Genomic DNA, 14679 nt, shown 5'->3' with positions numbered 1-14679 from the left:
GCGATGCGATAATTGCACCATCCCAAACTGTCACTAAAAATTTTCTGTTGTGTCACTTTCTTTTAACAGTTCCATATTTGTTCCCAAAACAAGAATCCTGGTAGATCAACTACTTGTATTAATACAAAGTGTGACTGAAAAGATGTACATTTGACAATAAAATACCAAAGCCAAATATGAAGAAACATTTGATTGCATTTATACAGAAATTAATTCTTGACTATCTCGGATATGTCAAAATGTCATCTTGCAACACTTTTCTCAACGCTAACTGTACAAAAATTACACCATCTATTCACATCAAAATAGGCTAAAAAATTGATGTCTCATAAATATATGAAATATACCTAGAACACATACCAAACTTTAACTTGGCTGAGATCCCAAACTGGTTTATATAAAATTCAAGTTTGAAACAAATTGGATTTAGTTATTATAACCACTAAAACAAGCAGCCTGTTGGCTGAGATAGCTCCGCTGTTAGCAATGTACATTGCAATTAAAGAACAGAATATATCATTAGAAAATTAACAATATGTATAGTAACAGGACTTGCTGTTTTCAACAAGAATTCAAAAATATCACTTTTCACCAAAAATAATCATCAAAATTAGATAATTGAAGATATCACCTTGAAATTAACAAATCTTAAAGAGGTCCACATGTAGTACTTATACATGTATATGTAATATCAAAGCAATTGGAATTGCGGTTTTTAACAAGAAGTCAAAAATATGACTTTTTACCAAAAATTAAAAAAAATATTCACCAAAATTAGAGAATTGAAGATATCATAGGTCTCATTGGGTCATTTCTGGAGCACATTATCTCCTACTGGTTCATTATTAGAGCATATTGCATCATATTATTGATACACATTAGGTCTCATTGGGTCATTTCTGGAGCACATTATCTCCTACTGGTTCATTATTAGAGCATATTGCATCATATTATTGATACACATTAGGTCTCATTGGGTCATTTCTGGAGCACATTATCTCCTACTGGTTCATTATTAGAGCACATTGCATCATATTATTGATACACATTAGGTCTCATTGGGTCATTTCTGGAGCACATTATCTCCTACTGGTTCATTATAAGAGCACATTGCATCATATTATTGATACACATTAGGTCTCATTGGGTCATGTCTGGAGCACATTATCTCCTACTGGTTCATTATTAGAGCATATTGCATCATATTATTGATACACATTAGGTCTCATTGGGTCATTACTGGAGCACAGTATCTCCTACTGGTTCATTATTAGAGCATATTGCATCATATTATTGATACACATTAGGTCTCATTGGGTCATTACTGGAGCACATTATCTCCTACTGGATCATTATTAGAGCATATTGCATCATATTATTGATACACATTAGGTCTCATTGGGTCATTACTGGAGCACATTATCTCCTACTGGGTCATTATTAGAGCACATTGCATCATATTATTGATACACATTAGGTCTCATTGGGTCATTACTGGAGCACATTATCTCCTACTGGATCATTATTAGAGCACATTGCATCATATTATTGATACACATTAGGTCTCATTGGGTCATTACTGGAGCACATTATTACCTACTGGATCATTATTAGAGCACATTGCATCATATTATTGATACACATGTTTCATTGGGTCATTACTGGAGCACATTATCTCCTACTGGGTCATTATTAGAGCACATTGCATCATATTATTGATACACATTAGGTCTCATTGGGTCATTACTGGAGCACATTATCTCCTACTGGGTCATTATTAGAGCACATTGCATCATATTATTGATACACATTAGGTCTCATTGGGTCATTACTGGAGCACATTATCTCCTACTGGATCATTATTAGAGCACATTGCATCATATTATTGATACACATTAGGTCTCATTGGGTCATTACTGGAGCACATTATTACCTACTGGATCATTATTAGAGCACATTGCATCATATTATTGATACACATTAGGTCTCATTGGGTCATTACTGGAGCACATTATCTCCTACTGGGTCATTATTAGAGCACATTGCATCATATTATTGATACACATTAGGTCTCATTGGGTCATTACTGGAGCACATTATCTCCTACTGGGTCATTATTAGAGCACATTGCATCATATTATTGATACACATTAGGTCTCATTGGGTCATTACTAGAGCACATTATCTCCTACTGGAATATTATTAGAGCACTTTGGATTATAATATTGATGTACATTAGGTGTCATTGGGTCATTACTGGAGCAGATTATCTCAAACTGGATCATTATTAGAGGACATTGCATCATATTATTGATACACATTAGGTCTCATTGGGTCATTACTGGAGCACATTATTACCTACTGGATCATTATTAGAGCACATTGCATCATATTATTGATACACATTAGGTCTCATTGGGTCATTACTGGAGCACATTATCTCCTACTGGGTCATTATTAGAGCACATTGCATCATATTATTGATACACATTAGGTCTCATTGGGTCATTACTGGAGCACATTATCTCCTACTGGGTCATTATTAGAGCACATTGCATCATATTATTGATACACATTAGGTCTCATTGGGTCATTACTAGAGCACATTATCTCCTACTGGAATATTATTAGAGAACTTTGGATTATAATATTGATGTACATTAGGTGTCATTGGGTCATTACTGGAGCAGATTATCTCAAACTGGATCATTATTAGAGGACATTGCATCACATTATTGATACACATTAGGTCTCATTGGGTCATTACTGGAGCACATTATCTCCTACTGGGTCACTATTAGAGCACATTGCATCATATTATTGATACACATTAGGTCTCATTGGGTCATTACTAGAGCACATTATCTCCTACTGGAATATAGTTAGAGCACTTTGGATTATAATATTGATGTACATAAGGTGTCATTGGGTCATTACTGGAGCAGATTATCTCAAACTGGATCATTATTAGAGGACATGGGATCATATTATTGATGTACATTAGGTCTCATTGGGTCATTACTGGAGCACATTATTACCTACTGGATCATTATTAGAGCACATTGCATCATATTATTGATGTACATTAGGTCTCATTGGGTCATTACTGGAGCACATTATCTCCTACTGGGTCACTATTAGAGCACATTGCATCATATTATTGATACACATTAGGTCTCATTGGGTCATTACTGGAGCACATTATTACCTACTGGATCATTATTAGAGCACATTGCATCATATTATTGATACACATTAGGTCTCATTGGGTCATTACTGGAGCACATTATTACCTACTGGATCATTATTAGAGCACATTGCATCATATTATTGATACACATTAGGTCTCATTGGGTCATTACTGGAGCACATTATCTCCTACTGGGTCACTATTAGAGCACATTGCATCATATTATTGATACACATTAGGTCTCATTGGGTCATTACTGGAGCACATTATTACCTACTGGATCATTATTAGAGCACATTGCATCATATTATTGATACACATTAGGTCTCATTGGGTCATTACTGGAGCACATTATTACCTACTGGATCATTATTAGAGCACATTGCATCATATTATTGATACACATTAGGTCTCATTGGGTCATTACTGGAGCACATTATCTCCTACTGGGTCATTATTAGAGCACATTGCATCATATTATTGATACACATTAGGTCTCATTAGGTCATTACTGGAGCACATTATCTCCTACTGGGTCACTATTAGAGCACATTGCAGCATATTATTGATACACATTAGGTCTCATTGGGTCATTACTAGAGCACATTATCTCCTACTGGAATATTATTAGAGCACTTTGGATTATAATATTGATGTACATTAGGTGTCATTGGGTCATTACTGGAGCAGATTATCTCAAACTGGATCATTATTAGAGGACATGGGATCATATTATTGATGTACGTTAGGTCTCATTGGGTCATTACTGGAGCAGATTATCTCTTACTGTTTCATTATTAGAGCACATTGGATCATATTGATACACATTAGGTCTCATTGGGTCATTACTGGAGCACATTATCTCCTACTGGATCATTATTAGAGCACATTGGGTTCTATTATTGATGTACATTAGATCTCATTGGGTCATTACTGGAGCACATTATCTCCTACTGGATCATTATTAGAGCACATTGGATCATATTATTGATACACAATAGGTCTCATTGGGTCATTACTGGAGCACATTCTCTTCTACTGGTTCATTATTAGAGCACATTGGATCATATTATTGATACACATTAGGTCTCATTGGGTCATTACTGGAGCACATTCTCTCCTACTGAATCATTATTAGAGCACATTGGGTTCTATTATTGATGTACATGTACATTAGGTCTCATTGGGTCATTACTGGAGCACATTCTCTTCTACTGGTTCATTATTAGAGTACATTGGATTCTATTATTGATGTACATTAGGTCTCATTGGGTCATTACTGGAGCACATTATCTTCTACTGGTTCATTATTAGAGCACATTGGATTCTATTATTGATGTACATTAGGTCTCATTGGGTCATTACTGTAGCACATTATCTCCTACTGGTTCATTATTAGAGCACATTGGGTTCTATTATTGATGTACATTAGGTCTCATTGGGTCATTACTGGAGCACATTATTACCTACTGGATCATTATTAGAGCACATTGCATCATATTATTGATACACATTAGGTCTCATTGGGTCATTACTGGAGCACATTATCTCCTACTGGGTCATTATTAGAGCACATTGCATCATATTATTGATACACATTAGGTCTCATTGGGTCATTACTGGAGCACATTATCTCCTACTGGGTCATTATTAGAGCACATTGCATCATATTATTGATACACATTAGGTCATTACTGGAGCACATTATCTCCTACTGGGTCATTATTAGAGCACATTGCATCATATTATTGATACACATTAGGTCTCATTGGGTCATTACTGGAGCACATCATCTCCTACTGGGTCATTATTAGAGCACATTGCATCATATTATTGATGTACATTAGGTCTCATTGGGTCATTACTGGAGCACATTCTCTTCTACTGGTTCATTATTAGAGCACATTGGATTCTATTATTGATACACATTAGGTCTCATTGGGTCATTACTGGAGCACATTCTCTTCTACTGGTTCATTATTAGAGCACATTGGATTCTATTATTGATACACATTAGGTCTCATTGGGTCATTACTGGAGCACATTCTCTTCTACTGGTTCATTATTAGAGCACATTGGATCATATTATTGATACACATTAGGTCTCATTGGGTCATTACTGGAGCACATTATCTCCTACTGAATCATTATTAGAGCACATTGGGTTCTATTATTGATGTACATGTACATTAGGTCTCATTGGGTCATTACTGGAGCACATTCTCTTCTACTGGTTCATTATTAGAGCACATTGGATTCTATTATTGATGTACATTAGGTCTCATTGGGTCATTACTGGAGCACATTATCTTCTACTGGTTCATTATTAGAGCACATTGGGTTCTATTATTGATGTACATTAGGTCTCATTGGGTCATTACTGGAGCACATTATCTCCTACTGGTTCATTATTAGAGCACATTGGGTTCTATTATTGATGTACATTAGGTCTCATTGGGTCATTTATGGAGCACATTATCTCCTACTGGTTCATTATTAGAGCATATTGGATCATATAAAACTGTAATGTAATTTGAAATGCTTGGTTCTATAATTTTCTAAACCTGCTAGATGAATCAAGTGAAATATAATAACAGGCAAAAACAAAGTGAAAACTATATTGTATGTAAATAAATGTGACAGGTACTATAAGGCCAGACTTTTTTTATTCCTTGTTTCTTGAGTTTTTATAAGGCAATTTTTTTGAGGAAGGCAAAAAATAAAATAAAATTAATTCTTTTTTTCCATTAGATTTGTGTGATTCTCAAAGAATTGTAAGTGAGATCATTGATTGGAGAGAAGAAATGAAATAAAACTTTATTCCATGTATAACCTTGTTTCTTATCTGCGCAAGACTTCGGTACTTTGATCATGATACTCCCACGAAAATGTAACTTGGGTTTGTTATGCGGCGGGCAGAAAAAAAATGAAGATAAAAATTACGCTGAAATAACATTTTATTTTTATTTCATTTTCGGCTCCTGTTCATTCGGCGGGTTTGCGAAACAAGGGATTATAAAAGTCTGGCCTAAGTTATAAATACTACTATGAATAGAAATACCCTCTCATACATTGCATTGTTAACTGCACAAAAATAGCAGCAATGGGTGTACAGTAGTATGTAATTCACTCAAACTATATCTGCCCAATCTTCCATGATTTTTTGGTTATATATTATTGAATCAGCACAGCAGTTTTATAGGTTATTAAGTAGAGGCGCCCAGGGAACCAAAATTTGGGACGCGAGTTATTGGCCGATAAAAAATCAGTGATAATAACCTAATGGTGAGAGACTATTTACCATGCTGATAGCTATGAAAAAGTGAATACCTTGAACATACTTTAGTGCAAATACATTTTTTTTATTGCCTAATGCAATTTAATGCATGTGAATTTCCCAACTATGGTTTAAATATTCTAGTTGTCTGTGGTATGGCACAGGAGTCAGGATAAATAACAAGTCATTGTCAATGACACGTCCCCGTTCCGTTCATATTTGAGTGACATATACATTCAAAGCAGATCATGACCGAAATGCACCTGCATATGTACAACACATTGTACTAAATCTGAACAAAATCCATCCATGCATGACTGAGATCTGGTTCCGGAATTGTGAAAATACGTGATTTTAATGCATTTTCGGTCTTAAAATGGCCATCATTCAGCTATTGTTAAGCGGATCATGAAACAAATGCACATACATATTTGTGACATGATGTACCTTGTGTGTGTGAAGTTTGAACTTGATCAATCCAGACATGTCTCGGATACGGATCCAGAACTGAATTCTTTAAAACAAAATGGCCGCCAGTCGGCCATTTCGAACTTGATCTGAAAAAAAAAATGACGTGCATCAAGGTCCTATTATGTTTAATGTATGTACCAAATTTGAATGAAATCCGTCCATGCATAACTGAGATCTGGGTCCGGAATGGTGAAAATGTGCGATTTCAATGCATTTTCGGCCTTAAAATGGCCGCTATTCGGCTATCGTTAATCGGATCATGAAAAAAATGCATGTGCATATGTCCCATATAATGTGTGATGTATGAGTGAAGTTTGAACATAATCGGTCCATGCATGTTCGAGATACAGGTGATCACGGACGGACGGACGGACGGACGCACACAGGGCAAAACATAAGTCCCCGTTTTCGGACTCCGTCGGAAGGGGGACTAAAAATGGTGACAAAAGCAAAAAGTTTTGTTATGCTAATAGGAATTACCGGCATACTAGTCGAAAAAAATGAAAGGTTTTTTTAATTTCCTCAGCGATAGCTACGTAAATTGAGACCAAAATGTTACGGCAAGATTACAGGGCAGTGACGACCACCAAAATGTAATTATAAGGCCAAATATAACTTTCTAATCCTAGCACAAGGTATGGCACTGAAGCATTGTTTACCCTTGAGGGGAACAGAAAATACTCATTTTTGAGGATGTCATAATAAGCGAGGGAGAAAACCGTATGAATACCTTGAACGTAATTTAATACAAAGTAATTTTTTGTTTGATATTACCTAACGCTTTTAGGTTCATGTGCTGCAAGTTAGAGTACATATACCTAAGCGTCTGTTTCTCAAGAAACTATTTAGCCCAGGCATTTTTACCAAATCTTGGAAGTCCAAATTATTCAACATTAAAGTACAGGACAACGAAGATGAAATATCCAAGAACCAACACATACCAAAAATTATATCTCAAAATAAATATTCATTGTCCAGCCGGACCGGAACATATTTTAGTATAAGATAGTAATTAAACACTAAAAAACAAACAAGAGACTGGATGTATACATGCATTTACTATGCATTGTCAGGGTATAATTATATTAGGTTATTACTGCAAAGTATGAACAAAGACAGTACAGAGGGAGTATCCAACGATGCCCAGCGGAGGTTGATGTGACCACGTACTGTATGAGTGAATACTTTGCAGTATCTTAGTAATAACCTTATTATTATACATTTTTATTTCTCCCTGGAATACATCATGGGAATGCCAAAATGTTTACAACATATTTAGTGAACCTATTTGTATGTGGTCCGGTCAAACCCTGAGGCAGCCATGTTTATTTTGTATTATTATTAGAGGACACTTACGCGCATGAACGTTCTAGGTATATTTGGAATTCACGTTGCCTTATAGGATGAAAATACCCAGTGCAATACCGCAATTTTACGGCATGTCATGTTTCAACAAGGTTTTATTTTACCTACCAGCAGCAAAAATAAATTAAGTTTTGTACAGGCAAAAATACACTGACGTTTTTCCCTGTGATGAGTCAATAACATATTGGACATTACAGACATTACATCAAAATACTAGCACAATTTAGAACAAGTAGTCACAAACTAGCTATAGAAACAGGAAGGTACACAAAACCCAAAACACTGATAAAAGACAGATTATGCACCCACTGTAAAGAGATAGACGATGAATTACATCATATACTAGAATGTAAACTGTACACAGAACACAGAGATGACATATATAATATCCTTAAAGAAATTAACAGTGATTACCAAAACTTGAACAAAAAAGAACAATTTAAACTTGTACTACAGTCACCAAATACAAACCATCTTATCACTCTCTGCAAATATTTAGTTAAATCTAAACAAGACTAATTCTTTTATTTTGTCATGTTCTTTTATATTTTTTACATATTCTATGCTACATACAGTGATACTTACATATCACAGTATTTTAATATTTCTTATATTATTAATAATTGTCTGTAGTATTTTTGTCGTTCACTAATTTTGAATTCTTTTTAAATCAATTTTTACATTTCATGTACTTTTATTATTTACTTTATTAATCTGAAAACCTAAAAGGAAATGTTAACTCTTTCTTTACGGTATTAATAAAGCATTATTCTATTCTATTCTATTGGTGTCAAAGGTCAAGGTTTGTTGTTCGCCAGAATTCAATGGATGACCAAACCATGTGACACGTGTTTACTTAGATCTGGAACGATCTGGAATGAATAAACCCATTCCAGTTTTTACAATGAGTGTAATTGCGATATTACGAACGGAATAATCCCTACTACACCGCCTGATAGATCTTATCACGAAAGCCATGGCGAACTTACACGATTGCGACCATGCAACGATAATAGATAATTTTATGACCGGCTATGACCCCGATATATATGACCTACCAGTGAACGTGGAGCCAGCCGAACAATCCATCTACTGGATATGGCGAACATAGTTTTTAAAATCTGAAATACAAACTGCAAATGTTCGGCGCTAAAATAAAGTCAACGGGGATAATTAGTTTCGATGGCACCGCCTCCTTAGGTACAGCCGGAGATGTTCCACGATGCAGTCGTTAGCTTCCTGTCGCCAAACCGACTCACTGTAAAGCTGGGACGACCCAGTAAACTGTGTGTTTCCCCATCGCTTTCTATACTGACCTTTTTTTGTCGTAAACAATGTGTTCACATTAAATCCTGCGCAGTGAATCAGATCAGGTCTGGACAAGGTAAAGTTGGTTACAACCAGCTTTCATCAGGGCCTGGTCGGCTAATAAAAAAAAAAAAAAAAAACAATATTCCGAACTCAAAGCAAAAGTTTGAATTAAAACTATTTACACAATAAGCATGATAAGAAAAATCATATTTCGATGGAAACTTACCTTTTACAGTTTGTATTAACGAAATACACAAAACTTCATTCTTAGCATTAGCCCACCAGTGTCTCACTTGTGCGTTTTCGTATTGCGCCCTCTACCCTGAAATCATTGAAAATCAGAGCGCCGCATACGATAAGGTCAATGTAAAACGAATGTATGTTTTACAAGATCGACAGAACTGAACAAGACACTTGTTTAGGTCTCATGCCACTAATTAACCAATGGCTGCTCAATTTAAATGCCTAGCAAGAACCAATGAAATTTTTTAAATATTTTTATTCTCAGGTGCTCCCTGTTTGAGGGCGTAATCACCTGGGTCAGAGGTGAGACCAACATGTGGTCTTTTGTTTACTACTTAGCGGCTGTGTACCTGTGGGTTTATTCTGTGTGTTAATGGATGTTCTAATCTTGGTGTTTTCCAGTGATTTCTCTTGGTGCAATCCAAATACAGTAGGTGTGTCTTGTTTACCTGAGATTTGCAAGAGTTTGAGCTGGCCAACATGTTAGTTTTTTTCATATGGTTGATTACTGGCATATTGATTTCCCATTTTTGAGCCATATTTTCAACTTTCTTCGTCATTTTCATATAGCAATCCCGTCATATGTTAACATTGTCGTCTATGGAAATTCAATTAGTGGTATGAGCCCTTTATGTGAATGTTGCTACACTACAGTAACTCAAGTTATTATCAACATTGCTAGTACAGTACTAGCTGGGTTTTTAAATGTTACTGAAGTTGTTTTGTTACAATTTCAAGTTGTTTTGATAAATTCGTGACGCAACCATATATCAAGTTGCTGATATCCGAACACGCATGTATCATGCCCAGGTATCATGTTGCGGAATAAACAGGGATTGCCGACCCTGTTTGTGATTCGTGATTTGGACGAAATGTCTTACGCTGACGTAGTTGGTGTAACGAAATCCACCGCGTATAATATATGTAATAAATTCACCTCAACTGGTGAAATTGAACGTGTCACTGGTGATCTGTCGGAAAGCGTGAAAATGACTGACAACGTATGGCAACTCACAGGATTACACTAGACTTAGCTAAGTATTTATTTGAAGGAGATCAGAAGAAAGTTGATCGCCGAAAATGTGTGTATCATCGATACTGTCCCGTGTTTGTTAGCCATTCATGGTGCTATCACAAACAAATTGGGTAAGAGCCGAAAAAAAATTAACCATTGTGTCCCTAATTTCATGGATATTGTTACTGATATGAGGTTGACAAACTACTTCGGTTTGATATTAAAACCACTCGAAATCACGGATGGTCATATAGAAAGCGGAAAAGCTGCAGTAGAAGTCCAGACGCATGCCCGATACAAATTACTCTGCAAATTTGCTTGTAAGCGCATCCGCGACCAACTACACTGAAATTATTGATTGGTAATCCAATTTCTCTGAGGAAGCGGTAAAAACTTGAAGACGCATTTGGAAATCTGGTTTTACCTTAAAGAGTTGCGTCATTTTAGACAAGTGTGGGGGTTATTACGGCCGCCACGTTGAACCAGTACTGCTAGAGTTGAGAGTTTAGAAGTTGAAACAGTCGTGAAAATAATATCTACATGTAAATTATCTCAACGAATCAAGTCGTAGTGAGTCATCCGACTGAAAATTAGAATAACGATTACATATACCTTGACCCCACCAATAGGTTCGTGGTGAGTGACTTGACTAGTAATTAAAGGTTGCATTCTACGTGGTTTTTCACATATAAATATGATACATGAACTAGTTTGCGACCAACCTTTCCAATTTAAAAAGTCAATTGAGTGGCATTTTCAAAAATTTCACAATCACGATTTTAAAGTATTTTAAAGTATTCATTACATCCATTTTGCATCCAAGTAACTTCACAATTAACTTTCCCATGGTTTTAGCCAACTTTGCAATCAACCTGTATAACTTTCCATTGAACATTTCCAACTTTCCAGTTAACACAGTCTACTTTGCAGTCTTATATTAAAACATTCCAAGCAAATCCCTATTGCTTTAATGTTTTCCCTCTATTTTAATGTATGTTCAATCAACTTTTTATAACATCACAACCAGCTTATGCTGTATTTCATGTTACAGGTTTTGACATTCTAAACAACCTTAACTCAACCATGTGACGATCACTTGTCATTAAGCAAGCCTTCTACATCAAGTACATAAAATAATGTTGAAAGTCTGTGCCACAAACGCTAGTTTGTCATCGTTTGTTATCAACCCATTGTAGTTTGAAGTAAATACCAAGAAGATGTGTCCAAACAAAATAAAACGGGTAAGTACAGTTCATATGGGGTAATAAACCTTTAGTTTTAGGGTTCCAATATTTTCGATCTTCTGTCATTTTCTCATCAATCCGTTTGAATAAACGGCTGGATGGGATTTTCTGAAACATTGTTTAATGATGGGTCATCAGTTTATATTTGGGCATAACTTATGTAATTTTGATTCACTTTCAGTACCATTTATTTGCAATTTTGGGCCTTGGCCCACAGAGTGAAACAATTTAAAAGCATCTGACAAGGAGAAGAGTACAAATAGGAAATCGTGCCTTTACTATCTTCAACTTCAGATTTAATTTTGCAAGAGACCATGACAATTATAGTGCTGAACAGTTTCAGTTTCTTTACCATCAAACATTCATTTTTCGTAGCTTCGAAAAAACCCAAAAATTTTGTATTTATTTAAATTTACTTTTATGTGCAAATGGTTACCGAATCTGTTAAGTTGTTTCAGTTTGAGCTTCAAATTAATTGGTGAGTCAGCCATGTCGGCTACATCATCGGAATGATAATAGATGGATGATCTTTCTTACATACATTCCTTCATTACAGACCATATAAATAAAATAAGAAAAGCACAAAATAAGAAAAGGCTTAATATGCAACCCTGTCTGGTTTCTACATTACAGCAAAAATAGTCGGTAAGGCACTCTCCACAAAATACTTCAGTATTCAACATACTCTTAACTCCTTTTTTATGTGATGTTATCTAATGTATTATACCCCTTACGGAAACCCAAACACGCTTGTGTCTCTACAATAATGTAGTAATCTGCAACCCATTGAACTGTTGTTTTGTCTTTACTAATACACAGAAACATACAGCTTTATAATTGTTAATATCCAATCTGGATTATTTAAAAACAAAAAAGAAGAATTATAAATGTCTCCCCTATATTCAATATAAAGGACACACACCCAAGTCAAATACATCGCTAAACGCTTTGTACAAGTAGGGAGCACGGATATCCAATTAATGCTTTATTAGGTTCAGAAGATTTGTTCACCGATATGTTATGAATTTCAGTGCACAATAATCATTCACTATCATTGTCATGAGCATATTCTGGAAAAGTAACATGTCAATAATGAAATACTGCGTCATCCATTCACCATATTTTTTATTATAAAGCCATTTTCTAGTTGTTTCTACGATCCAACTAATAAGATCTAACACTATGCCAACTTTTTGATTCATCATCACGAATTTATCAAATCATGTTGCTGTTCGAGTTTTAATTTTTTTTTAATTTCACACAAACGTTTATATTTGTTTTAAAATTAACAATGATTTGCGTCATTGGTAGGATGAAATTCATCCAATTAAAGTAGAATTGTCTTTTCTTCATGTGTTTTCAATTTAATCTTTTATTTGATTTCTTGATATATACGGAATTTTTAAGTCATTCCTAGATCAAGATATGAAATTGTCTAAGTACACTAAGCCTTATTGATAGCAAACGTCTTGCTTCATCGCCACGCAATTTATTTATGACATTTTCTGCAATATTGGCTTTGCAAAGATATTTATCGCACCGATATGTCTGTGTCGGTAAAAAAAACGAAAAGTTTGCATTTACAGGAAATCAATACTTTCAACTACAAAGTGTTCAATATATTAATAAACAATGAAGTCCTTGCCAGAATATAATCGACAACACTCACCCCCTGATTTGCGAAACACGAGCATTAACTCCATCGCTCATTTTGTAATAAACTCACTGGTAGAATGTAAACAAACTTGGCAGTCAACTGGGGTTGAATTTAAAAGCCAAGAAGTGATATTTGCTTCCAATATCACAAATGGAAACGTCAATAGAAAATATTTGTCACTGATTCACATTTGTCCCACTATTTTTATAATTACCATAATGCACCTGTCATGTCATGACAAATCGGGAATCATGTTTTCATGAATTCAGTTGAAAAAAACAGCCCTACATGGGGGAATTCCAGGGTTAGCCGTCCAAAATAATGGTGAGGTTGAAATTACGGAGAAATTATGGAGGATGACATTTTGAAAAGTTTAAATAAACTCAAGCATAGTAAAGCGCTAGGTGACGATGGAATTCCAAATGATTTTTTTTTTTAAATTTTCGGCCCCAATTATTGTTCCTGTTCGAGCCCTTCTGTTCAAATTTATTTACAATTTAGGTAACTTTCCGAAAGAGTGGGCATCTGGTGTTGCGATTCCCATATGTAAACACGGGGGGGGGGGGTGTAAACAACTACCGCGGGATATCATTATTAAATGTTTTAGGAATTTCTTTCACCGCAATCCTAAATGAAAGGCTAAGTTAATGGACAGAATATAATGGCGACTTATCCGATTGTCAATCGGGTTTTCGAAAAAATCACAGTACTATAGATAATATTTTTGTTTTCTATGCTATTGTGCAGAAGTATTTGGCAAAAAGGGGTGGTAAATTTGATTGTCTCTTCGTGGATTTTTTTAAAGCATTCGACAGGATAAACCATTCACTATTATAATTATATAAATTATTAACAATTGATATCCATGGTAACATGTTATTTATCTTGCGTTCTATGTATTGTAAT

General features: G+C 35.1%; 1 protein-coding gene and 1 long non-coding RNA gene across 4 annotated transcripts in view; one reads left to right on the top strand and one right to left on the bottom strand.

Moving 5' to 3' along the window:
• LOC100367735 (succinate-semialdehyde dehydrogenase, mitochondrial-like) overlaps positions 1-9933 on the bottom strand; it is a 30798-nt gene extending 20865 nt beyond the window's left edge. Inside the window, exons 1-2 of one of the 3 annotated variants that reach the window (XM_085496749.1) lie at positions 9841-9933; positions 9620-9728 (exon numbers count right to left, since the gene is read on the bottom strand). Coding sequence is in view for 2 of the 3 variants with exons in the window: in XM_002737833.4 (XP_002737879.1) it covers positions 9362-9412 (51 nt within the window). In the remaining variant the exon portion in view is untranslated. The other 2 variants (XM_085496748.1, XM_002737833.4) reach the window with 2 other exon arrangements.
• A 226-nt stretch (positions 9934-10159) lies between these two features.
• Positions 10160-13464, top strand: LOC144357863 (uncharacterized). The gene is made up of 3 exons (XR_013421744.2): positions 10160-10291; positions 11924-12113; positions 12298-13464. It is a non-coding gene; the product is annotated as an uncharacterized LOC144357863 (long non-coding RNA).
• The last annotated feature ends 1215 nt before the right edge of the window (positions 13465-14679 follow it).

This window comes from Saccoglossus kowalevskii, chromosome 3, assembly GCF_978046115.1.
Source record: "Saccoglossus kowalevskii chromosome 3, keSacKowa6.1, whole genome shotgun sequence".
Taxonomy (NCBI): Eukaryota; Metazoa; Hemichordata; class Enteropneusta; family Harrimaniidae; genus Saccoglossus; species Saccoglossus kowalevskii.
This window is presented reverse-complemented; position numbering and strand designations above follow the sequence as displayed.